At 32.7% G+C, this 23,521-nt stretch overlaps 4 protein-coding genes across 4 annotated transcripts; 1 reads left to right on the top strand and 3 right to left on the bottom strand.

Moving 5' to 3' along the window:
• Positions 1 to 1,522: 1,522 nt before the first annotated feature.
• LOC125869100 (piriformospora indica-insensitive protein 2-like) lies at positions 1,523 to 3,878 on the bottom strand. Its single transcript, XM_049549659.1, has 2 exons — positions 3,337 to 3,878; positions 1,523 to 2,727 (listed from the first exon to the last, which is right to left on the bottom strand). The coding sequence occupies exons 1-2, from the start codon at positions 3,547 to 3,549 to the stop codon at positions 1,537 to 1,539; spliced, it is 1,404 nt and encodes a 467-aa protein (XP_049405616.1). The 5' UTR covers positions 3,550 to 3,878; the 3' UTR covers positions 1,523 to 1,536.
• Positions 3,879 to 9,778: 5,900 nt separating this feature from the next.
• LOC125866773 (protein decapping 5) lies at positions 9,779 to 16,397 on the top strand. The gene is made up of 8 exons (XM_049547124.1): positions 9,779 to 10,063; positions 11,349 to 11,449; positions 12,417 to 12,488; positions 12,566 to 13,462; positions 14,474 to 14,539; positions 15,401 to 15,583; positions 15,694 to 15,804; positions 15,881 to 16,397. Exons 1-8 carry the CDS (start codon positions 9,910 to 9,912, stop codon positions 16,097 to 16,099), a joined length of 1,803 nt encoding a protein of 600 aa, XP_049403081.1. The 5' UTR covers positions 9,779 to 9,909; the 3' UTR covers positions 16,100 to 16,397.
• A 127-nt stretch (positions 16,398 to 16,524) lies between these two features.
• Positions 16,525 to 18,331, bottom strand: LOC125866774 (uncharacterized). The gene is made up of 4 exons (XM_049547125.1): positions 17,613 to 18,331; positions 17,417 to 17,518; positions 17,092 to 17,196; positions 16,525 to 16,767 (listed from the first exon to the last, which is right to left on the bottom strand). The coding sequence occupies exons 1-4, from the start codon at positions 18,255 to 18,257 to the stop codon at positions 16,603 to 16,605; spliced, it is 1,017 nt and encodes a 338-aa protein (XP_049403082.1). The 5' UTR covers positions 18,258 to 18,331; the 3' UTR covers positions 16,525 to 16,602.
• Positions 18,332 to 19,150: 819 nt separating this feature from the next.
• Positions 19,151 to 21,247, bottom strand: LOC125868903 (clavaminate synthase-like protein At3g21360). The gene is made up of 3 exons (XM_049549469.1): positions 20,879 to 21,247; positions 20,039 to 20,292; positions 19,151 to 19,496 (listed from the first exon to the last, which is right to left on the bottom strand). Exons 1-3 carry the CDS (start codon positions 21,245 to 21,247, stop codon positions 19,151 to 19,153), a joined length of 969 nt encoding a protein of 322 aa, XP_049405426.1.
• Positions 21,248 to 23,521: the final 2,274 nt, after the last annotated feature.

The raw sequence follows: 23,521 nt of genomic DNA, 5'->3' as shown, positions 1-23,521 counted from the left end.
GTAGATGTTGTTGGAAAAACTTGAAAATATCGGCAGGAAGGAAGATTAGTAGTTCAAACTTTTTTTTTTATATAAATTTTTCCAGATCGTCTGGGGTGTTATAAATCAGGAAGAAAGTTATAAGAGGATTTGACCTTAGCTTCCGATTATAACGCAAAGATAAACATGACTTTATCCTTCAAAAAGAGGGGAGATGAAGCTAGAAAAAATAGACATTCCACCCCTCGCAAAACTAGACTAGCTAACAAAATCATCAAACATACGTGTTTGAAGTTTGAACTTGACAAACTAAACTTCCATCACGATTATCGGATGTTTGACATTGGCAAATGGCGAGCCGAACTTCAAGTAAAAATGTTGAATTAATTTTAACTTGACAAATCAAACTTCAGGTAAAAATATCAAAAGTTTGTTATCATACTTTAAATACGATTAGAGAATAAGTGGAAACATTATTATCGTGTTTCGATAGGGTAGGTAAGAAAAAAAGATGCCAAAAACTGAAGTTAAATTTTTTGACACATTCATTTATGTGGCAGAAAAGTGTACATAATTTATTTATTTTGGAGCTTTATGACATTGGTCTGCTTTGATAACTAATGTAACAAGTAAAAAACTATATAGTTCCTAGAGTAAGAAAAATGAACAGTTACTAGTTACCTTGGTCCGTTATGTTTTATTTACCGTACCAATAAAAACTATTTTTCGAAACCTCAATAATAATTTGAGATGGAAAGAGTATAAATTTAGAGATAAGTAAGAAATAAAGGAAGACTAAATATTTAGAAGCAATTGGAAATATATAATTTTTCACATCTTTTATAATATTAGTTGAATTCATTTCAACACTATATAATAATAGAGGTGTAAGGGAGGAAAATACTTACATGTATCAGGAAGTTATATCAAATTAATTCAATTTACTACGGTTAATATCTTGTAATATAAAGTCATGATATATATTAATTATATTAACTGTGATTAAGTAATAGAAGAAAATATGCAAATACATATCATGTATTTATCAGTTAGGCAACAATACTGAGCTAATTGACCTCCACCTTGAGCAAAACCATATAACATTCATTATAATGACATTTCACTATAACAACCTCATTACATAATATGCATTTTTTAAATTTCCATGTATCGTTAATAATCAAATAACCGTACCAATTCAATTCAAAATCAAAATCACAACCAAATTGATAAATGTATATGATTTGATTTGTTTTCAATAATTTAACAATCGATTAAATTGATTTGATTGGTTTTGACCAATAACCAACCCGTGAACACACTTAACCACGACATATAATTTGAGACGGAGGGAATATACCTCTATTGTTCTTCACTTATTGAAAAATCCATCACAATTCAATGAAATTTCTTCCAAGTCCAACAAGGGTAAAATATGTACATTCATTCATTCATATGTTAAAAGACAAAAACCAAAATGTGTGGTACATTTCAAGTAAAACAACAACAAAATATATAAAAAAAAAAAGAAGGTAAATCACTATTGTCAAATTCCTTTCATTTCAACAATAGTAGAATAACCATAAATAGTTCAACTACAAAACATCTCCAAATCCCACAATCATTCAAATATCCCATTGAAGATTGAAAATCCACAAAACTTGAGTTCATCTCAACATCAATAACAAACTTGAGTTCTTGTTGACATTGTTTTACCCCAAATGGAACATCACTTGACACCAAACCAAAAGAGTAACATAAATTTTGATTCCCCCATGCCCCAAATCTCCTTCCCATTTTCCTATAAAACCATTGAGAGAATTGAAGTTCACCTGTCAGATTGTTACCATATAGGTAAATAGCACTTACATTAGGCAAATGTTCAAGATTTTTTGGGATTTTACCAATGAGTTTATTGTCATTAAGTCCCAAAAATCTTAACTTTTTTAACTCTACTATAGACTTAGGTATCTCACCTGTCAAATTCATGTTTGACAAATCCAAAGTTGTTAACTTTATCATGTTATACCAATCAAGAATATCCAAGAATCCACCCATTGGGTTGTTTGACAAGACTAACTCCTCCAAACATGTCATTTCTTGAATTGACTTAGGTAATCCACTTGATAACTTGTTGTTACTAAGGTCTAAAAGTGTTAAATTCTTCATTTGTGAGATCTCTTCTGGGATTTTGCCTTGTAAGTTGTTGTAACTCAAATCAAGTTTCAAAAGTGAGATCAACCCTCCAAATAATGGTTTAGGCAAGACACCAGATAGTTTGTTTCTGCTTAAATCACATATCAAAAGTTGAGTGAACCTTCCAAAAGTATCCGGGATTTCGCCGTTGAGTTTGTTTCCAGCAAGAACTAATCTTTTCAAGTTCACTAAATTCCCAAGATTTTGTGGCACTTCACCAGAGAGTCCATTTTCTACTAGTACTAAAGATTGGAGCTTTATGAGCCTACCAAATGTACTTGGGATTTGGCCAATGAGACCGGGATTTGATCGAAACTTGAGTGACTCCAAACTACTAGCAAGAAACTCCCACCTCTCTGTTGGGATTGAAGTTGGATGATGGCGAGGCGACACGAAACAATTGAAAAATGAGAGAGATTTTAGGTGCTTTAATGTGAATAGATTGGAGCTGAATTCCACATTTGATGCACAACTTAGAGAATTATCATGTATAGGTCCAATGTTTAAGTCAGTAACATACCAAAAACCATCAAACAGGTCACAAGATACACCCTGGACAGAGGAAATAGAAACAAAACAAATCAGAAATATGAGTATAATGCATCAACTATACTACTTTTCCGTTTCAATTTGTTCGTCTTACTTTCTACATGATATGTTTAAAGCCACAAGATTAAAGAAAACTATGGTGCATTCTTTAACTACGTGTCAAGTTAAAACCAGACAAACAAATTGAAACGAACGGATTATATTTCGTATAAGCTCTGTCCTGTCCTGTATTATCATTGTGTTTTAAAACATATTCTGTCTTTGTTGGTCTGTCAAAACTGCTAAACAAAACAAGCCAAGAATGTACTGATATTCATTATTGAAGTTTGGTTCATCAAACTTCTATGGCTAATTAGCTATCATTCCAAATATACTAAATCTGAAAAAAGAACTTATCAATTTCTTTGATTATCTGTCATAGTATAAAATTTCCACTTAAAGCTTTAAAACAATCTATATACAATGAAAAGTCATATCTTGTCATGTATACAATTAAGAACCATATGCACAAAAAAGATAGTTTTTTTTTTTTTTTTACCTTTTACTTAACAGAATCCTTAAGGCAGAAAAGTAACTAAAAAGTGAAAAAATTATGTAATTTTTTTGTGTTACCTGTATTGGAGTCCAACCACAAGGATCTGGATAAAGATCTGAACCATTCCACCATTTACCAACAAAGCCTTGAATGGTTGAGTAAAGTGAATTTATCTCATTTTTCTCCATTTGAGCTCCCATGTTTTCAGCATCACCATTGCACCAGACACCAAAATGGAGGAGATAAAAGATAACTAACACACACAATCTTGAATTCTTGAAACCCTTCATCACTTTTTGTAGCTTAAAAAGTTTCTTGAAAATGAGATGACAAAATCTTCAAAGTTTAAAACTCTGTCACATAAACAAACTAGTTAGAATTCTTGAAGAGCCCCATCATTCTTTTGAAGCTAAATTTTCTTGAAAATGAGTACACAAAGTGTTCAAAGATAACAACTTTATCACACAATGAGTTCACAAAGTGTTAAAGAAAACAACTTTGTCACAAAAACCAATTCTTGAAGAACCCCACCATTCTTTTGAAGCTAAATTTTCTTGAAAATGAGTACACAAAGTGTTCAAAGATAACACTTTATCACACAATGAGTTCACAAAGTGTTCAAAGAAAACAACTTTTTCACACAAACAAGTTCTTGAAGACCCCCATCACTCTTTGAAGCCAAAAAAAGCTTGAAAATGAGTTAGGTTGACAAAATCTTGAAAGTAATAAACTTTGTCAATTAAAGCCAAATAGAACTTATAACATTGAAGAAACTCCAAGAGGGGTATCTTAAAATGCTTTCATTTCATAAATATAAAAAAAAAATGTGTACTTTTTTTGTTTTTTTGGGGCAGTGGTGGAAAATGGTAAAAGTATCCAATCAAACAGGGAAATGGAGGGAACAAAGAAGTAAAGAAGGAAGGTGCTTGTTAAAAATGTTTATAGAAAGCTAAGGTAGAAAAAGAGAAGAGTAGAGTGGCAGAAAGCCAGAAGGGAAACACAGAGGACATAACACATAAGTCTAGGATGTCTTTGCACCTAAAAAAAGCCTATTATTGCACACTTCTCAATGCTCCACATTAAAAGCAATTAAGGTAATCTCAACTAAAACAGTTGTAATTTTTGATGTTTTCCTAAAACAAAAATTTATGGTTTAATACATGGTGAGACATGTAAAGTTGACACGATTTTTCACTTAAACACTTTAATTAAGTCTTAAGTCATTAGTACAGCTTAAAAGCGTTCCTCATAGAGTAGTTGTTAATACGAATAAGAAAAACTATGTTATAGCTATTTCTATATATTCAATGTACTCAACGAATAGGAATACATAGAGTTGAACATAGCAGAATAAGAAATTGAAATATTTCGTTAAATTGTTCCTTTTTACTGACTTAGCAATTTGCGTGATTTTCACATCAAATAGGGCTTAATTAAAGTGTCTTAGTGAAAAATTCGTATCGATTTCAGGTGTGTCATATTTGAACTTTTGAAGTGTGGCATTAGTAACTAGTAGTACTACTATACTAGTGAAGAATGTTGAAAGTAATGGTTAAAATATAAAGGAGTAAACGTATGAAAAGATCAAAAGAATGTAGAGAATATAATTAATTGATATCAAAACAGATAGAGTTTCTGAGATCGAATCACACAACCATGCATATCAAAAAGAATTTTTACATGTTTGACCCGTGAAAGAGAATCAGGCTTGAATGTGAGGGGCGTGTTGAGAATATAATTAACTAATAAAAGTGTATTCTCTCTAACAACTTAAACATTTTGATAAGATGATCATATACTTCAACGAAGAATTCAACATGTAATTCAGTGTAATTCTATAAGTGATGTCTTAGGAAGGTAAACATACACAATCTTATCCTTATTGATTGACTCTCGACAACCTTCTTCTCTCGTCAAGCTTGAAACTCGAACACATAAAGTTTAAATTATAAATCCGTCTCTAAATTTACCTAACGTAGTAAGTAGGTAGGATTTCACTCTTTTTTTCACCTTTCTTGATTTTGTTGGAGGTTGGGGGGACCATGATGTTAGGGAAGGTGCATGTAAATGCATGAAAGACAAAGGTAGTTTTTGTCTTTGGGTGAATACCTTTGTGTTGTTGGATTTACATTTTTAACAGATTGAAAAGACAATACATAATTCAATAATCTTTAGAAAGTGCTTCATTACTTTTTTTGGAACTTGATCTTGCGTTGACATAGCTTTAGATTTAGTAAAAATATATTCCAAAATATTCAGACATTTAATATTTTACATTACTTTCCCAAGTCTAAAAACTTTAATTTTATTTTAACTCAAAAATACAGTTAAAATTTGACTTATTAAATTTGACATCTTTTTTGTTACTCTCTTAGTCTTAGTTTGTGTGACATTTTCTTTAAAAGTGAAGTATTGAAAACGCTCAAGAATTTGACGTAAATTATTAGTTTTGTCTTTGAATTATTGATAGCTTTAAAAACAACCCTCTACATGACAAACTAAACTTCGATACACCACCAATCTGCTACATAAATAGCAAATGTTCTCAAACTCTTGTACGTACGTAGAAGCATGTGTCCCTTAATAAAAAGCCGTGAAAAGTGTTGAAAACACTCTTAAACTAGGTGAGAATTTAAGGTGTATTTCACTCATGTTGCAAAATCGAGGGTGTATTTAATTCAGTTAGTCAAGTAATGGGTGTTTTAAAGCAATCAATACTTCGAAAATGAAACTAATAATTCACATCAAGTTTAAGAGTGATTTTTCTTAATGTTTTTTTTTTTAAATGATACACTCTAAATAATTTTAAAGTTTTTATTTACTCTTAAGGGGATAACTATAATCAAACAAATATTTATTACCGTAGAATTATATTTACAAATACTAATGATTTTTACATTTCCACTTATTTTTTTCGTGTATAAAACTTGGTATATATTTAAAGTTGATGCAATGATTGCAATAAAGTCCTTTTTATGACCTATGAGTATTCATTTTCCCTCCTTAAATGAAAGTAGGGCAAGAGGATAACTAATGATCTTCAATTATTCAAGAAAATAGATGTACCAATCTGGCTTGTGGTGATTGGTGCGGTAGCTGAGATCCCTCTATCCTTAATTAAGGATTTTAAATTCAAATTTTCAAAAATAAAAAAAAACTTTTTGAAAGTATCAATCTCAAAAATGAATTATACAATGAATGAATATGAATTTAGTCGAAGACTCAATACATACACTTATCATCATATGAAAAAAAAAATGAAGATAAATATATGAATTAATGAGTATAAATTCATTTCATTATATTACTAGCATTATGTAAGAGTAGGGAAGTAGTATGAACATAGAGTCCTTATAATTTTGCCTACATGGGCCCAGTACTATTTTTACAGTATAGTCCCCAATAATTTTCTTGTTTTCAATTTTTTCCTCTTAATCTTTTGAAAAGTGATTAACATTTTTTACTTTGAGCATGGACTCTAGAAACGACACTAATTATAGTGATTAAAGACCTAGAAACCCAAATATTTTCTTTAACATAGATCTTTCTTTTACTTGTAATTTGAAAAAAATATAAATTAAAATGTATACATTTTTCGTTAAAATTGAAAAATTACTTCACCAAAAACACAATTGATCCATCAAATTCTAATTTAGAAGAATAAAACAAAAAATAAGAAAAAGAAGTTTGTACTCAGAAGATCAAAAACATGTGAGGCGATCTCATAATTTCTATCATTCCTTCAGAAGATCGAACGGGATCTAGAATGATAGGTAACTATTGAAAGGGAAGCAACTAAAGTTGGTGTAATAATATGTAGCTAAAAAATCAATTCTTATCTACTAACCATACATCATCTAGTCAAATCCTAATGACAATAATCACAATACTTTAGAAATTATTATCTAGAGGGGGTGGGGGTGGGGTGGGGGGGAGAATATATATCTACTACTATAAATTAGATATTACAAACTTGATTTTTATGTTTTTTAGGGGTTATTATGTCTTTATAGATGAAGGGTGATATATTAATGTAGGAAAGGAACTTGTATGGTTAGGACCACAAATATTGTGAAGAGGGACACAGGCTAATGGCTATACAAAGGGGAGTAGCCCACACTAATTTTTGCAAGTCAGGCCTATTTAGTTGATAAGTCATTTTCTCTCTTTCCCCCCTCTCAATTTTGGCCTCACATAGTAGACATCATGCTTTGGACATGAATGTTGTTAGTGTTATCGACAAAGGTTATGGCGAAGTGGTAAGTATTCTTTCATTCTTAATTAGAAGTGTCACATTCGAGTCTCCTTGGGTATGGAGTCGTCTTTGTTAGGGAGTATTTTACCCTCCAATATGGGACTTCTCGATGCGAATTCCAATTTAATCGAACTCTAATATGTATACTGAACATCGAGTAAGATTTTTTTTTTTAAAAAAAGGTTGTTAGGGTTCAAAACCCTTCACTTGTACAAAAATCAATTAAAAAACACCCTCAACTACCTCCCTAGGGTTAAACTTCTCTGCACGGTGTCTATGTTTATATTAAATCAATTAATGTATGATATGTGTTTGTACATAAAATTCAATTACTTTAATTAAGGTTAGTTGATACATATTATCATTTTGTTAACCATGGTAAGTTAACATGGTTATTGGTATCAACATATAGTGTCATGTGTCATGTGTCATGTGTGTATAAGTATTTATATTTACCATATAGAAACCTCGCACTCCAATCAGGGGCGGAGCCACGATGGTAATTGTGGGTTCGACATAATGTAGTAGCTTTGTATTCTGGCGAGAATAACTCAAGAATATTATTACTAGACTAGTGAAGTTTTTATCGCAATAGGTTTCAATCTTGTTACCGAGAGCGAGATATCATGACTATTTTATGAATTTTATCCCATAATACCTTCTTTTGAACAGAAAGAGGCTTTTGTTACCATTCTTGGGCTTTTGTTTTCAAATTATCACTCATTGGGTTCATGTATATATGTAAGGGCCTAATATTGTGGCCCATTAAGAAATCTTTATGTGGCCCAGAACAGTGCTCCTTCACATACCTTTGATTTTTTCATATACATACGTATACATTTAACTTTTGCTTTGAAAATACACACACACATATTGTTAAAATCAGATATGGTATTCGCGCGATTTCAATTAGGATTAGATATTGCTTGCGTGCAAATATTATGTATTTTAAGGGGAAAATCTCAATATATATTGCAAAATTAAATTCGAACACTAAATAACACTTATATTAGTAAAAGATCTCTTTTATCAATTGAAACATGAAAAATTCACAAGTTTTTTGTTTTGATAATTATGATATTTAGGACCTCCTTGCACATATCTCAACTAGCTTCATAAGACATTTGTCATCTTTTGTTAGTAACATGTACTAAATAATTCTGTTCACTAAAACTTAACGAATGAAAAGAAATCACTTACTATTAGACATTATTTGTCTCTTTTAACATTGTAACACATGCATAAGCTAAATGATTACACTGAAATTGAATAGTAGATAAATAACTAAATAAATATTATGTGATAATGTTGAGTTATTAAATGATTACACAGACGACGAAGATCTCATACTAATGACTATATTTTTTTACCTTATCTTGATCGATCACAATTTGATGTTTTGACCATGTTCATTTAGAGTCATACGAGTTATATTGAAATAACATTAATCATGATTAATATTGTCTAAACTTCAGATCTTTTCATGAATATAATTATTCTTCTAAATCATGTTTTTAGAATACCATTTGATATTATCTCTATTATTTCACTTTTAATCTCTTCTTTTTGCTACATATCGGTTCGTGATTCACCCGGATATGATATCTGATTAGGACTGTGACCCTATTTTAATCAATCACAATCTAATGTTCGATCCCTATACTTTCGAAGTTAGACAAATTTTCTTGAGACGACACTATCTACCCTTTTTCGATCACACTTTGACAATAACATTTGAAATCATCTTTGTTGAGCCTTTTCGATTTTGTTCTTTCTGCCACGTATCAGTTTGTGATTCATTCATGTATCGTGGTTGAGTTTTTTCGATTCTTCCTTTCTTCCACGTATCATTCATATTCATATATCATGGTTGAGTTTCTGCAATTTAATCCTTTCTACCACGTATTGATTTGTGATTCACCCATATATTTTTTTTGATTTATTCTTTCTGTCACGTATCGATTCGTGATTCCTGTATCCTGATTGAGTCTTTACGATTTATTTTTTCTGTCACGTATCGATTCATGATTCATCCATATATCATGATTGAGTAATTTTCGATCTATTCTTTCTTCCACATATCAGTTCTTAATTCACCCATGTATCATATCGGATTTTTACTCCAAAAATAGAAAAAATCTAATTTTAAAAGCAGCAGAAGGTACAATCCACCATACACAATGTACAAGACTTGATAGCTCTTTAAAAAAAAATCGATAATTACATGAAAAAAAAAGAAATATAAAACGCCGTAGAAAATTAGAAATACGAAAAAACCCTACACACAATAATCATCTTCAACTAGTCAACTCTTTCTCTCTCATCCTCCGTTCTCTTTCTCTCTCTAGATTTTTTCCAGGTATATGAGTTTTTCAGTGGAGATTTAGTAACAGTTATGGCGGCGGAGAGTTCATCGGCCAGATCTAGTGGATCGTCGGCGGATTCGTATATCGGTAGTTTGATTAGCTTGACTTCGAAGAGTGAGATCCGGTATGAAGGCATTCTCTATAACATCAACACTGATGAGTCCAGTATCGGTCTACGCAATGGTATTTCATTTGATTATTTGTTATCCGGATTTTTTTTGAATTATCTGTTGATTTTAGTGTAATTTTGGTGATTTTTATGGAGTTAGATGCTTGTTTATTTGATTGATGATTGATTTATCCAGCTATTTTGATGTTTTTGGTGATGTTGCTTGCTTAGGAGTTAGGGCAAAGCTAGTTGAAAATTGAGAATTTTTAGCTTTGAAGAGAGGAAATGAGTTGAATTATGTGCTTTGTTCAAAGCTGATTTAAAAAAATGAGATTTTTCCTATTAATTTTGGTGATTTTATCAATTTTTGAAGTTAGATCCTTGTTGATTTGATTGATGATTGATTTATCTAGCTGATTTTGTGTTTTTAGGTGATGTTACTTGCTTACCTCAAAACTGGTTGAAAAATGAAGTTTTAAAGCTTTTTCTCCATTTCTGTTTTAGGAGAAAAATTGAGTTAAATTATGTGCTTTGTTTTCAAAGCTATTGAAAGTTGAGATTTTTCCTTTTTAGTTTTTTCTCTGTTTAATAGGAAGCTTGAATGAATTATGAGCTTTGATGTGTTTTGTTGTGTTATTGTACTATATTAGTACATTAGTTGGTTTATCTCTTAATTTTATATGTTTTGGTGATTTCGATATTTTAAAAAAATCCATTACTGATTATATGAATCACTTAAAGATCATAGGAAGCTGAGATTTTTATTGTTCTCAGAGCAAAATTGATCTAAATTAGGTGTTTTGATGAGTTTTTAAGATTTGTTTTCTTGTATTTTTTTGAGTGTGTTCGTGTAAGGATGTGCTCATGCATGTAGAAGTGAGAGCATATAAAGTTGGGACCTTAGTAAGAATTAACATGATTGCTGCAAAGTTGTATCAGGGAGGCGGTTGCTTTCTTTGTAACAAAATTGAACTTGTGATGGTCAGTTAATATAATTTATTGCAGAGAAAAATTGGAACTAAGTTATTTTTATGTGTATTTGTTGGTTCACAAATTCAAAGCGGCATTGTGAAATCAATCCCTACATTGAATCATGTCTATAGCCCTACTTTCTGAACTATCATGATATTGATTTGACGATGGGATAAAGCTATTTTGAAAGTCAAGCAAAAAGGTTAAGCTTTGTCCAACACTCCAACTAAAGGAGGAGAAAGATTGGAAAATTTAGCAAATTTGAGTTTTATTGCACTTATACCATGATAGTGTTTTCTAGGTTGAACTTTTGTTTTTAACAATGTGTTCAATGAAAGTATAAAGTGACTTACAGGATTGGCAATTGGTTATGATTTGTCATTGCAGTAAGATCATTTGGAACAGAGGGAAGAAAAAAGGATGGGCCTCAAGTACCTCCAAGTGACAAGACTTATGAATACATTCTTTTTCGTGGAAGTGATATCAAGGTAATATGCTCTGACCTTAGTCTGCTATGGGATTTTATGTTTTTTGGTTGCTTGTTATACTGAAATGCCTTCATGTAGTTCCTGGCATTGTTTTGTTGGTTCTATGAGATCTCTCTCCTTTTATTTATTAGTTAATAGTTCTGTAGATGTTTTAAGTCCATTTATATCTTCAAAGAGTTTCTAGTGTTTTAATTGTTCAAAAGCTTATTTCAAAAGTTGGAGCAAGCTTCTCTTCAGTTTTATGGTACTCTGAGATATGCAATTTTCTCCATTATATGAAGAACCTAACTTCGGGGTTGATGTTGGAAAGACAAAAGGCATTAAATAAAAGCCTATAGTTGTTTTTCTTCTTAGCTCTTACCTTTCTTTTGATCTTTGTGGTCAAGACACAAGTTCATTACACTATGTCGCTACATTTGGTTAAATGACCCTTAAGTCCGAGTTTTTGTTTTTTAGCGTGGTCCTTAGGTAATATGATAGTGCTGATATCCTTTTGATGTGATCTTCGGATTAGCAATTCTATGGAGAAGTGAAGAAGAGGCCACGTGCACTGATATTTATTATAAGTCATTTCCTTTGTAGCATTTTGAGTTGGCATTAGTTGAGGAATCTTGTTGGTCAAAATGTAGAGCTAGATATACTTGTTCAGCAACCTGAGAATTTAAAGTATAAAACTCGGTCTCCCTACTTAAAGTGGTACCTAATAATTGAGAAACATGAGAGGTAGGCAGAGGATTTTCGTGGATGAAAGTAAGAATACTCAAGGAAAGAGTGGGAAAAAGTTTTAGTTTTTTCAAAAAGGGTGAGAGGCTGAGAGGAAAATTATTAATCATACCGTGCATCATATTGGATATATTTGCATGTCAGGTCAGTATTTTTAAATGCAGACTTCATATTTGCACTATTAGTGTTTCATAGATGAGTTGCATTGGCCCAGCTTTTCAATAAAGTGTTTTGCTTGTTTCAGGATTTACAAGTTAAGTCTTCGCCACCTCTTCAACCTACACCACCTATAAATAACGACCCAGCTATTATACAGGTAAGTAAAAAGAAATTGCACAAATGCTTATTATTATTTTTTGATTGAATTCTAATTCCTCTTAACCAACCTTCCAGTCTCACTATCCTCGACCACCTACCACATCGGCAAGTTTACCTGCTGCTGTTGGTGGATCTTTGACTGATCTAAGTTCCCATTCTGCACAGCCGGGACATCCTGGCTCAACATTCCAAAGTGGCCTGCCTTTGTATCAACCTGGAGGTAATATGGGATCTTGGGGTCCATCTCCTCCTCCTCCAAATGCCGGTGCTGGTGGACTTGCTATGCCAATGTATTGGCAAGGTTTTTATGGTGCACCCAATGGATTACCACAAATGCAGCAACAATCTTTGCTTCGTCCTCCTCCTGGACTTGCCATGCCTCCTTCCATGCCGCAGATGCAGTTTTCTGGTTTCAATTCGTCTTTGCCAACTGGAGGATCAAGCCTACAGGCGCCAAACTTCCCAGAATACCCTTCTTCATTGATGCCAACAACTACCAGTTTAACCTCTAGTTCTTTACCTGCTGCTACTTTGCCTTCAACTGTGCCATCGCTGCAACCTGTGGTACCTGTGACTGAAACAATATCCAGCGCAATTTCAAAGAAGGCTTCTGTTTCTGCTATCCCCACTTCGACATTAAGTGCTAGTTTACCGTCTTTGCCTCCTTTGTCAACAAGTCCTGATGTAAATCCCGTTGTTCTGCCAGTATCTAATAAACCTAATCCAGTACCTAGCCCAGCTTTGTCTCAATCGGTATCTACTATTGTGGAGACACCCACACCGTCGCTGATAACTCCAGGGCAGCTGCTGCAATCTGGACCAATTGATGTTCCATCAACTCAATCTATGCAGACATCTCAAAGAGATGTAGAAGTGGTATTGCCTACATCATCTTCAGAACCTCCAGCCCCTGCTAAAACAGAAGCTCAGCCACCAATATTACCATTACCATCCCAGACTCGTGTGCAGAAGGTGCTCTTTTACGATTATTCATTCTATTACCAAGTGTTATTTTATCTACTTAATTCATTTATTTTGCATTCTTGATCTTCCCTGTGTGGACAATATTAGGCTAATCAAATCCTATTTCCCAAGGTATTGTTATCTTTTTTGAACTTTTAATTTGAAAAAAATCAATAGTGGATGCTTGCGACTTAAGGGGGCTATCTGTAATTAAGTGAATACTTGATTAAGTACTTAGTTAGCATACTTTTTAACTGCCTTTTCTGGCAAATATTAATGAAGTCTTTTGATTTGATAGTTTGTTTATTTATCATAGTGAGAGAAGGAGATAATTCTATAAAACATCGGGTGAATTTGGCTAGATGTCTCTATAAGGTTGTTATGCAGTCTGCTCTAGACAATAACCATGGTTATTGTATTTAATATGGTGTCCAGTTTCCTGTCAATCTTTACTTGTAGTCCTCTTGGTACATTTACTTCTACTTCTGTTTTATTGCTGCTATCTCTTTATCAAGAATCTGTTTTTGGAGGGGAACTACACTTTGAGGTAGTATACCTGTGGATAAATATAGACTAACTGTTACATTTCTCAAAAACGAAAAACAAAAAAAAGAATCTGTTTTAAAGAATAAAATTGGACTAATGAAGGAAGTTCATTAAGAGAAAGAATTCTGGTGAGGATTCACTTGAGTGACATAGTAATAATTCTTGTCTACCTTCACTGTATTTGATGCTTACACTAATGCTGGAGCGTGTTGAATATTTAGGAGCTGCTTGGTTATGAAAAATACTTTTAGTGACCAATTTTTTAATCATTCTTAACATTGCACTGCTCTGAATGCCTCTATTCTTTTCCCTTTATTGCTTCCATTTCTTCATCATGGATCATTAGCAAGAAAATTAGACCCGTCCAGAATAAAAAGGGAAAGACTGGTGATGTTCTTCACAATGATGTGGTGGCAAAATCATATGATATTGTTTGGGAAGCTAATAATCTTCTTTCATTTTCTTTTCTTCTAGACAAATGGAGCTCCATATCAGCCGTGTTATGTCAACTACAGAGGGCGTGGTGGAAGAGGAATGGGGGTAATGAATTATGTGCATATTTAAGCCGCCATTATCAGCCCATACATTTTAATGGCATTGTAGTCACAACTGCATCTGATGTCTTATATTTTAATCTATTTTGTTCTTTGTAAATAGTTTCAGTCTGGAGTTACAAGTCCTTTAATGGAGGTCACAAATTCCAAATCTGGCCCCTTTCAATGAGAACTTTTTCTTTGATGAATGGCCAAAGGGGGATTAGTCCAAGATTCTTGCATTCAATTTAAACTAGTTGAGTTAATTCAAACACTAACACAATATATCCATGCATTGTAGGGAACTCTGTAGGCGGAGTATTTCTTAGAACACTGATTTGCTAGTATTTGTTGTTAGTTCTGGTGGCATCACCAAGCATTTGAGTGTGCATGGCGATACAAGTTATGTGGGTAGGTTTGATTACAAGTAGCAGACTGGTACATGATCCCCACTTTTGTCTGATCGCTCGAGTTTCATTGTCGTTTACCCTGTTTTGCAGTTGTGATGGTTGTTATACTGGCTAAACTAGTATGTTTGTTCGGGTTTCTGCTATATGAACATAACAGCTAGCGATATATATATTTATATGTTCTCTTTTTTTCTAGGATTTGCTATCAGTATTTTGACTCTACCGTACAATATTTTCATGTAGTCTTACATTGAAGAATGAATCTTTAAGTCCATAATTTGTGCATTCCATCATTTGACTCGCTGCTTAAATGGATTTACTAAGGTTAATCTTAATGCATTAGAGCAGTCCTTTAGTTAATTGACTTTTGAATTGCTTTGGTCGGGCTTGTGATTTATAGTGGATTTGGCCTTTGCTTGGTGTAGTTAATGAGATAGGTTGATTATCTTCCTTGCCAGGTTTCTAGACCAGTAACAAAGTTCGAAGAAGATTTTGATTTTATGGCCATGAATGAGAAGTTCAAGAAAGATGAAGTATGGGGTCATCTTGGCAAAAGTAACAGAGAAGGAGATGGAAATGGCAGTGATGAGGATTTCTCTTACAACGAATATGAGGATGATCTTCCTAAGATTGATGTCCAGGTATTTACTTAAATTCTCTTCGACCTCAATTCTAATGCATACCCCCCTTGACCATGAATTTTGGTCCTAGTTTTGTGTGTTGTGTTTAATCTACCTTTTCTTTCCTGCAGCCTGTTTACAATAAGGACGACTTTTTCGACTCTTTGTCAAGTAATGCACTTGACCATGACTCAAATCATGGAAGGACCAGGTTCTCCGAGCAAAGGAAGATAGATGTTGAGGTATATCTGATTCTTATGCTCTACTTTCCCAAGTATGGTTCTTCTTCAAGAAACTAATCTTGTTTGATGGGTGCAGACATTCGGAGATTTCTCAAGATACAGGGGCGGCCGGGGTGGTCGTGGTCCTGGACGTGGTGGACGTTCTCGAGGTTCATATTATGGAAGAGGTGGAGGTGGAGGTGGATATGGATATGGATATGGAAATGGAAATGGAAACGGGAATGGAAATGGATATGGTTATGGTTATGGTGGTGGTAGGGGAAGAGGCCGTGGTGTGCCATCCCGTACTTTGTAAAAGCATAGGTGTATTATCAAGGTTGAGCTAGAAGCAAATATCTGCCTCTTTTAGGCAAGGATATTGTTAGTACTATCTAATCCTGTAACTTTTGTGCATCTTTTGTCTGCGTTTCCGAAGAATAAATTCAGGCTGTAAACGTATGTTCAGTTTTCTTTCCTTGGGCAATAGAGCTCATTTTTCTAGCTGCAAATTTCACAATCACAATGGCTGTAGTCATTGGATGTAATTTGCTTGTTGATTGCCATGTGAAAATTTGACATATTTCCCATTTTCCTTCAGTAATTTTCTTGTACAACTCCAGCTTTGAACAAGTTTTTTGATATTCTTGTGGTTCCAAAGTATACTTCATTTCCTTCATTATATGCATACATATACACAAATCCAAAAGGAATGAAACAAAGTTTACACATTGACTAAAATGATATGCAGCTAAAGTAGACTTGTATGATCATGAAGTGAATCTGATCCCAATTAGTCCCTTTCTTTAGTGAAACGAAGTTTCAGAAATTGGTGAGTTTATAGTAGCAGTTATTTCCACATAGCAGAATCTGATATCCTTTACCACAAGGACACTTGAAATGAAGAATCAGACAGTTCCCCATTCTTTCCACCCATACAGCCTCCTCACACAATGCTTCTCCTCCACCACTATCTGTCTCATCATCCTAGTCGAAACCAAGAAAAAAACGCCCATTAGTAAACGAAAAAGTGGGGTCTGGGGAGGGTAGAGTGAGGTAGAGAGACATGTTTCCGAAAGACCCTCGACTCAAGTGCAGAACCACATCATAGTAAACAAGACTAGTTCTAAATGCTTAAAAGGTAGATCTTTTCTGTTCTATAATGAACATTAACCAAAACAGCAAGAACCCCTAATCACAGTAAACACAACTAATTCTAAGTGATTAAAAGGTCAATCTTTTTTTGCACTATTACATTAAACAGATGAGCAACAACACCAGTAAACACAGAAAATGAAAAATTCAATATACCTTTACAATCTTGTTTTCTTCATGGAAAGTTTCTTCTTCTTCTTGAATCATAAGGTCACACCATTGTCTCATTTCTCTCATTCCATCTTTCATTCTCTTCAACCTCTGCATATCACAACAAACAAAACGTAAGATCTCCATTGAAATCAACAACAACAAACTCCGTGAAATCCCACAAAGTTGGGTATGGAGAGGGTAGAGTGTACGCTCCTTACCACTACCTTGACTGTTTTCAAAAGACGGTCGATTATTTTTTTTCAATAAAAAACACCAAACATTGAGAAAAAGAAACTGAAACTGAAAAGCCAAGATTTAGGAGTATAACCATTGTAGTAGGAGATTCTCCATTGTTAACTGAACCACCTAATTCTTGAACATTTGGTGACCAGCTAGCTGTTCTTGCAACAGCAGAGTGAGTTGGGGATTTCTGGAAAATCAAAATGAAGAAACAGAAATTGTTAAAATTTAGGGACAAATTGAAAGAAAACTCGAAAAAAAACGAGATTTAGAAACAAACAAACCATTGTAGTAGGAGATTCTCCATTGTTGAAATTGAGCTCATTTGGTGACCAGCTAGATGTTCTTGTGAGGGTACGGTGAGATGGGGGTTTAGGGGATTTTCCAGTGGGATCTGAGGTAGTCCGATAAAGGGGTCGAGGAAATGGCGGCGCTAATGGTGGTTTCGCCGGAGATGGTGAAGGCGATGGAGTCACCGGAGATTCTTGGTTATTTTGAAGTGGGATTTTGATGAAACCTTGGAAATGGTTACTGTTATTGTTGTTGTAGGTGTCGGCGGCAACGACGGCGCCGCCGTCTGCGGCCGTGGAAATGGGTGGTAGAACGGTGGCAGTTCTTTTTGGAAAGGGCTCTTCCAGAGAAGAAGAGAAACGACAGTTTGAGTGTCTCTTTCCCTTGGTAGTGGTGGTGGCGCCGCCGTAAAGGGTAGTTTTCTTACATGACGTGGCAGGTGTCTCAATGGCGGCGGCGATGGTGGTGGTGGAAATTTCAGGTGAGAAATGTGGGATTTTCTTGACGGAACGATAAGAATGGCATTGCTGAAGAGGAGATTGGTCGCCGGAGAATTTTCCGGTAGTGGCGTCAGCGGCGGAACTGAGGCGGAGCATGGCTAAGTGAGAATCAACAGAAATTGAAAGTTCGTTTTGCATTCTCTGTTGAAAAAACTGTATTAACTGAATTGAAAGATTTAAAGCGCCAAAAAATTAAGGCTGCGTTTGGATATTTATAGAGTACATTTTCCTTTTTTAACAAAAAAGTTTTTTATTTCTTTTTGTTTTTGGTGATCTCTAAATCTTCAAGTTAATTATGGTTATGTTATTTTCTTAGATATTTTTTTAATCATCTCGTATTCAAATTCACTAATCTGATTAATTCAAATTTGGATATCTATAGAATACAACTCTTTGTTGCTTATTCTTTTTTTGTTTATCTGTAAATCTTCAATTGAGTCGTTAATTATATTCCATTTTCTATATTTTTGTTATATAATATGGTGTTCTAACTATACTAACGTGAATAATTCAAATTTGTATGATTTAAGAAATATTAAGTGGTAAACGCTTTCCTTTAGAATTTTTTCGATTTTCAGAACTCAAATTCGAAACTTCAGACGGAAGGATTGCCTTACATAAGATCACTTGTACAAATTAATTGGTTGACTACTTTGATAATAGATTGCCAAAAAAATGCATCATCCTATTACAAGTCTTTAAATTTAAATGGATTTTATACTAGTTAATTAAAAGTAGGTGTGCATATTGGTTGAGATAACAAAATGACACATCTTCAAAGTATATTTCATTTATTATAAAAATTTAGTAATACATTTTATTTCAAACTCACAAACAAAAGCTTTGTAATACATAAACTCTTGAAGAATAATCATACATCTCCAAAGTCTTCTACATTCCTTATTTTGATATTCTAATAATATCAACTTGAAATGATCAATTCATTTTTCGACACGCCTTCATCAGACAATCTTATTACTTTTCATGGATTGAACATGTGAAAATTCTCAGCTCAGCTCGGAAAATTTAATTTACTTGCAAGTAGCAACAAGGACCTTCCTAGGTGGAAGAGAAGGCCTTCTACCATGAAGTGTAGCCAAATTATCAAGGAAAAGAACATCACCCTTTTGCCATTTGAATTGTATGCTTTCTTCTTCAATTATTTCTTCACATCTTTTTACTATGTTTTGTGGTATTTCTGTTCCATCAAACATCATGGCTGAGCTTATGTCTTTGCCATACATTCCAACCAATGTGTTGAACCACATTCTTCTTCCTTTTCTTCCATCAAACACTTTTGTTAAACATCTTGGTCCTAAGATTGTCTTTACACCACCATTTGGTAGCCACTCCATTTCCATTCCAAGTGCTTTTGCCCTATAATCAAGATTTTTTTTGAATAGGGTAGTTATTTAGAAGGATAATTAATTTCACGTATGATTACTGAGTTTTACTCACTATAAAGTAAAGTCATAGAGCTACTTGTCGTAACATTAGAGACCAACTAACTTATATAATCGGTCAGAAAATACAGAATAACCAAAAGGTTAAAAGTCTTTTTTTTGGATTATAGTAAACATGTCGATCATTCTATCAGATATCTATTGCCTTTCACTAACACAATTATCGAACAACTCTTTGCCCAAACCTTAGGCTATTTCACAAACTTTTATGATTGTATATACTCAATATAATAGATTTACTAATATTGGGTAAAATAACTTGTCATAAACAATAATTTCAAGTTTGAGCCTTGAATATCACAAAGTAATCTTTTTTGATAAGGAGCTAGCACTTTATCCCTTTCTCCTTCAAAAGTGAAACTTCTAGACACAAATTCAAATTATCGAGCTTCAAAATAGATATCGAACACCGTATGACAACCAAAAAAAAATTGTAATAATAAATGATTAAATTACCTTTTTTCAGCTTCAATAGGATCAGAAGTACCAAAAGCATCCTCCCATCCTCTACCTCTCATTGAACCTTGATCATTCTTACTTGGAGCACTAAATGTGTATTTAAGTCCTTTTTTCTCAATTTCTTCAACAACTTCTGGGAATTCCTCTATCATTCTTTCTGTTACTCTAAAACTTGGAACAAATGGTGTTTCCCCTCCTTCTGGTGGTGGTATTTCACAATACAATATCACTTTCTTTGGAAATTCCTTTATCTACATATATAGCAAATAAGTATGTCATAGAAAAAATCATCATCCAGACACATCAACTCGTCTTTACAGTGTAGTGTCAGTTGAATAACTCCAACTTACAAAATGATCATCTAAACACTTTTCAAAATTTATGCGTCACAATAGCATCGAATGTCCACGAGACAAGTGAGAACGAGTTGGAGTGTTTAGTTACGAAAAAATTTGTCAAGTTTTATGATTTGTCCTGTTTGGACCGAAATAATTATGTGTCATGCGGAAGCTGACAACACAAAGTATTATTCATTTAGTACTCCTCCAATCATTAATCAAGTTTAGTATAATATAATTCCCTTTTAGGCCGTCTAGCCATCTTCATATAAAATTAAAATAAAATTGAAGACCATGCCAAAGCTAAGTGACAATATGATTCTCATTGAAATAGTGAAAAGAATTTCTAATTTTTCAGTGTGAAAATACTATTGGTTTTTTTTCTCACTAGAAATAGTCAGTGAAAATTTTTCATTGAAAAATTTCAATGGAAAAAATAGTGACTTTTCAGTAATGGATAAGCAAAAATCTTAAAAGACAGATAATACGATATACTTACAAGGACCATTTCATGATGATAATATATAAATTCAGAAAGGGGTCCTTCATTAGCAGTCCAAACTCTCTTGTAAATATGTGTTCTTGGTGCTGGTCCAACATATCTAATATCTTCCCAACCAAATACTTCAACAATATCATTAAAATTTTGTGCATTTTTCACATCAAATCCTCTTAATAGAACAGCACTATTTTTTGTAATCATATTATCAAACCAATCCTTATTATTTTCCAAATATTCAAGTAATGAATTGATATCATTCTTGTTATTTGGTTCAATAGGATTTAGAACTAATGGCATAATTTCACCATCAACAATTTTTTCTCCTTCACATTTTCCCACTTTAAAATCCTTGCAATTGTATTCCATTTTTTTTTTCTTTTTGTAAATTGATAAAATAAAATAAAAACTTGATTTTTTGGCTATGGATTGTTGAATTGGAATTGAAGGGTTTTATGGCATTTATAGAAGAAAAAAGGGAATCAAAATAATGAATTGGTGGTGATGGACAATGTTGGTCTTTGGGTTCTTCATTTGTCTTTGTGTGATTAGTTATTTTTAAACTATGGTTTGGTGTATTTGTTTGTGTCATTTTGTTTTTATTAATATAACTAAGTTTTCTTGTTTTGCTTGGTAAACAACTACAAGATTATTTAATGACAAAAAGGGGAAAAATAAAAAGAGGTATAATCTTGCTAATTATATATTCTTAATACTCCATCCATTCCCTAATTATACAATTTTCCAACCTAATATTAATTGGAGAACATTAATAATCAAACTTAGAATTTTACTAGTGCCAACACACACATCATCTAATACACGGTCAATTAATGTTTGACTAAAAGTCTTTTCCGGCATTATCTCATTCCAAGGACTCATAGAAATATATACCTTGGACCATCGGATGGTGCTACTATTCATTTGATGTGCAAAAATGTGTTGAACTACGTACTTTCATAAGTTCGTGAGTGAAATATCTAGCATCGGTAGAATAGTATCCACAACTCATTTACATGCTTCGTAGCAAGAAAATATGTATTATGTTAAAGAAAGTCCTTAAATAAAGATAATACTTAATTGATGTTCTCTAAGAAATATAAAAAATAAATTGAACAAGTAAAAATGATCTGAGATAAAACATCATGTCAACTTTATTGATGTCCTTTAAGTAAATTAAATTATTAGCTTATGAATATATATAGCTGTCTCTAAGACATAAGAAACTGAGGTCCAATTTGTACTTAGCTTTAATTTTTACCTGAAAAAAAATCAGTAACATTGTTGGCATCAAACTGTAACAAGGAAAATATATGTGATTAATTTATTAATTAACTTATGGAATTAAGTGCTCCTACTTAATCCTAATAGTATATGTAGATTGAAGAAAGAATAACTAAGGAATTTTTCAGGAAAGCCTAAGAAATAATAATAATTAATAATGGACCTACAAGAAAATTGTGATTATGAATAATAATAAGTATGATGTATTAATAGAATTATACCTTAGGATTTATATAGTACTATTAACATTTTAATCTATTTCGAAAAGAATTGATACACTTTTCTATTTTTATCGATAAAATTCTTTAATCTTAATGTTTTCATTTTATCTTTCCCTTTAATGATATACAAAATAAAAACGATATGATTATAAATTACTAAGTGGGGTGAGGGTGAGGGTGGGGGGCGGGGGGCAGGGCTGCATATGCTACAAAATTAGGGATGTCAATGGGGTGGTGTGGGGCAGGGGTGGGGTGATTTTAACTAGTAAAAATTTTAATCCGCTCCACATAACAATTTTTTTCATTTTCATTCCGCTCTACCCCGCCCTGCATAGACCCGCCCCACATATTTTTTTATATTTTCTTTTTCTAGTTAAGTTTGATAATAAAAATAAAATTCATTTTTTCATTTAAGTTGTATTAATTTAATAGATAATGACTTAAAATTTTATTTTTTAGAGGTCAATTGTGAAACATGTAAGAAATTGTATTATTTTTTATTTTTCTTCATGTTTTGTCCTTATCATTAAATACTTATTCTCCAATTTATCTTTCAAGACCTAATACTAAATATCAATTAACAAGGATAGTGTAGTAAAATACTTATATCAATACTTTCTCTATTCAACAATAGTTGTGCACTATTGACTTGACATATCTCTTAAGAAACAATAAATAATAGGGGTAATATTACTATATTAACCTTTAACTTTATTAAATTTAATGTTTTGAAAAATATGTTAGATGATACATAATATTTAATAGCTCTTAATTTTCTAAATTGGGCAAGTATTGTTGGATAACTATTTATTAGTATAGTACTTCCTATGTCCCTAATTACTTGTCCACTTTTCATTTTTAGCTGTCACTACTTACTTGTCCATTTTGACAAATCAAGAAAGAATAATTTTATTTATCTATTATACCCTCAATTAATTACTTTGAAAAAGGTAGAATTTCTTGAAAATCTTAAGTTTTTAATTTATCCACTTCATAATTAATATATGTAAAATGGTAAATTCACTAAGTCAATCATTGATTTCTTAATAGGTGTACCAATTAAAAAATGAACAAGTAATTATGGACAAAGAGAGTAGATAACTATTGTTGGACGGATGAAATAATTATTTTTTTAATA

This window comes from Solanum stenotomum, chromosome 6, assembly GCF_019186545.1.
Source record: "Solanum stenotomum isolate F172 chromosome 6, ASM1918654v1, whole genome shotgun sequence".
NCBI lineage: Eukaryota > Viridiplantae > Streptophyta > Magnoliopsida > Solanales > Solanaceae > Solanum > Solanum stenotomum.
Note: the sequence above shows the minus strand (reverse complement) of the source record. Positions and strands in the feature narration are given on the sequence as shown.

Coding starts and splice junctions, on each gene's coding strand:
- LOC125866773 (XM_049547124.1), top strand. CDS start 9,910: ATGGCGGCGGAGAGTTCATCGGCCAGATCTAGTGGATCGTCGGCGGAT. Junction 13,463..14,473: donor CCCAGACTCGTGTGCAGAAG/GTGCTCTTTTAC, acceptor CTTTTCTTCTAG/ACAAATGGAGCTCCATATCA. Junction 14,540..15,400: donor GTGGTGGAAGAGGAATGGGG/GTAATGAATTAT, acceptor CTTCCTTGCCAG/GTTTCTAGACCAGTAACAAA.
- LOC125866774 (XM_049547125.1), bottom strand. CDS start 18,257: ATGCAAAACGAACTTTCAATTTCTGTTGATTCTCACTTAGCCATGCTC. Junction 17,197..17,416: donor GAGAATCTCCTACTACAATG/GTTATACTCCTA, acceptor TGTGATATGCAG/AGGTTGAAGAGAATGAAAGA. Junction 16,768..17,091: donor AAGAAAACAAGATTGTAAAG/GTATATTGAATT, acceptor GGTTTCGACTAG/GATGATGAGACAGATAGTGG.
- LOC125868903 (XM_049549469.1), bottom strand. CDS start 21,247: ATGGAATACAATTGCAAGGATTTTAAAGTGGGAAAATGTGAAGGAGAA. Junction 20,293..20,878: donor ATCATCATGAAATGGTCCTT/GTAAGTATATCG, acceptor CTATATATGTAG/ATAAAGGAATTTCCAAAGAA. Junction 19,497..20,038: donor CCTATTGAAGCTGAAAAAAG/GTAATTTAATCA, acceptor TCTTGATTATAG/GGCAAAAGCACTTGGAATGG.
- LOC125869100 (XM_049549659.1), bottom strand. CDS start 3,549: ATGAAGGGTTTCAAGAATTCAAGATTGTGTGTGTTAGTTATCTTTTAT. Junction 2,728..3,336: donor GTGGTTGGACTCCAATACAG/GTAACACAAAAA, acceptor TCCTCTGTCCAG/GGTGTATCTTGTGACCTGTT.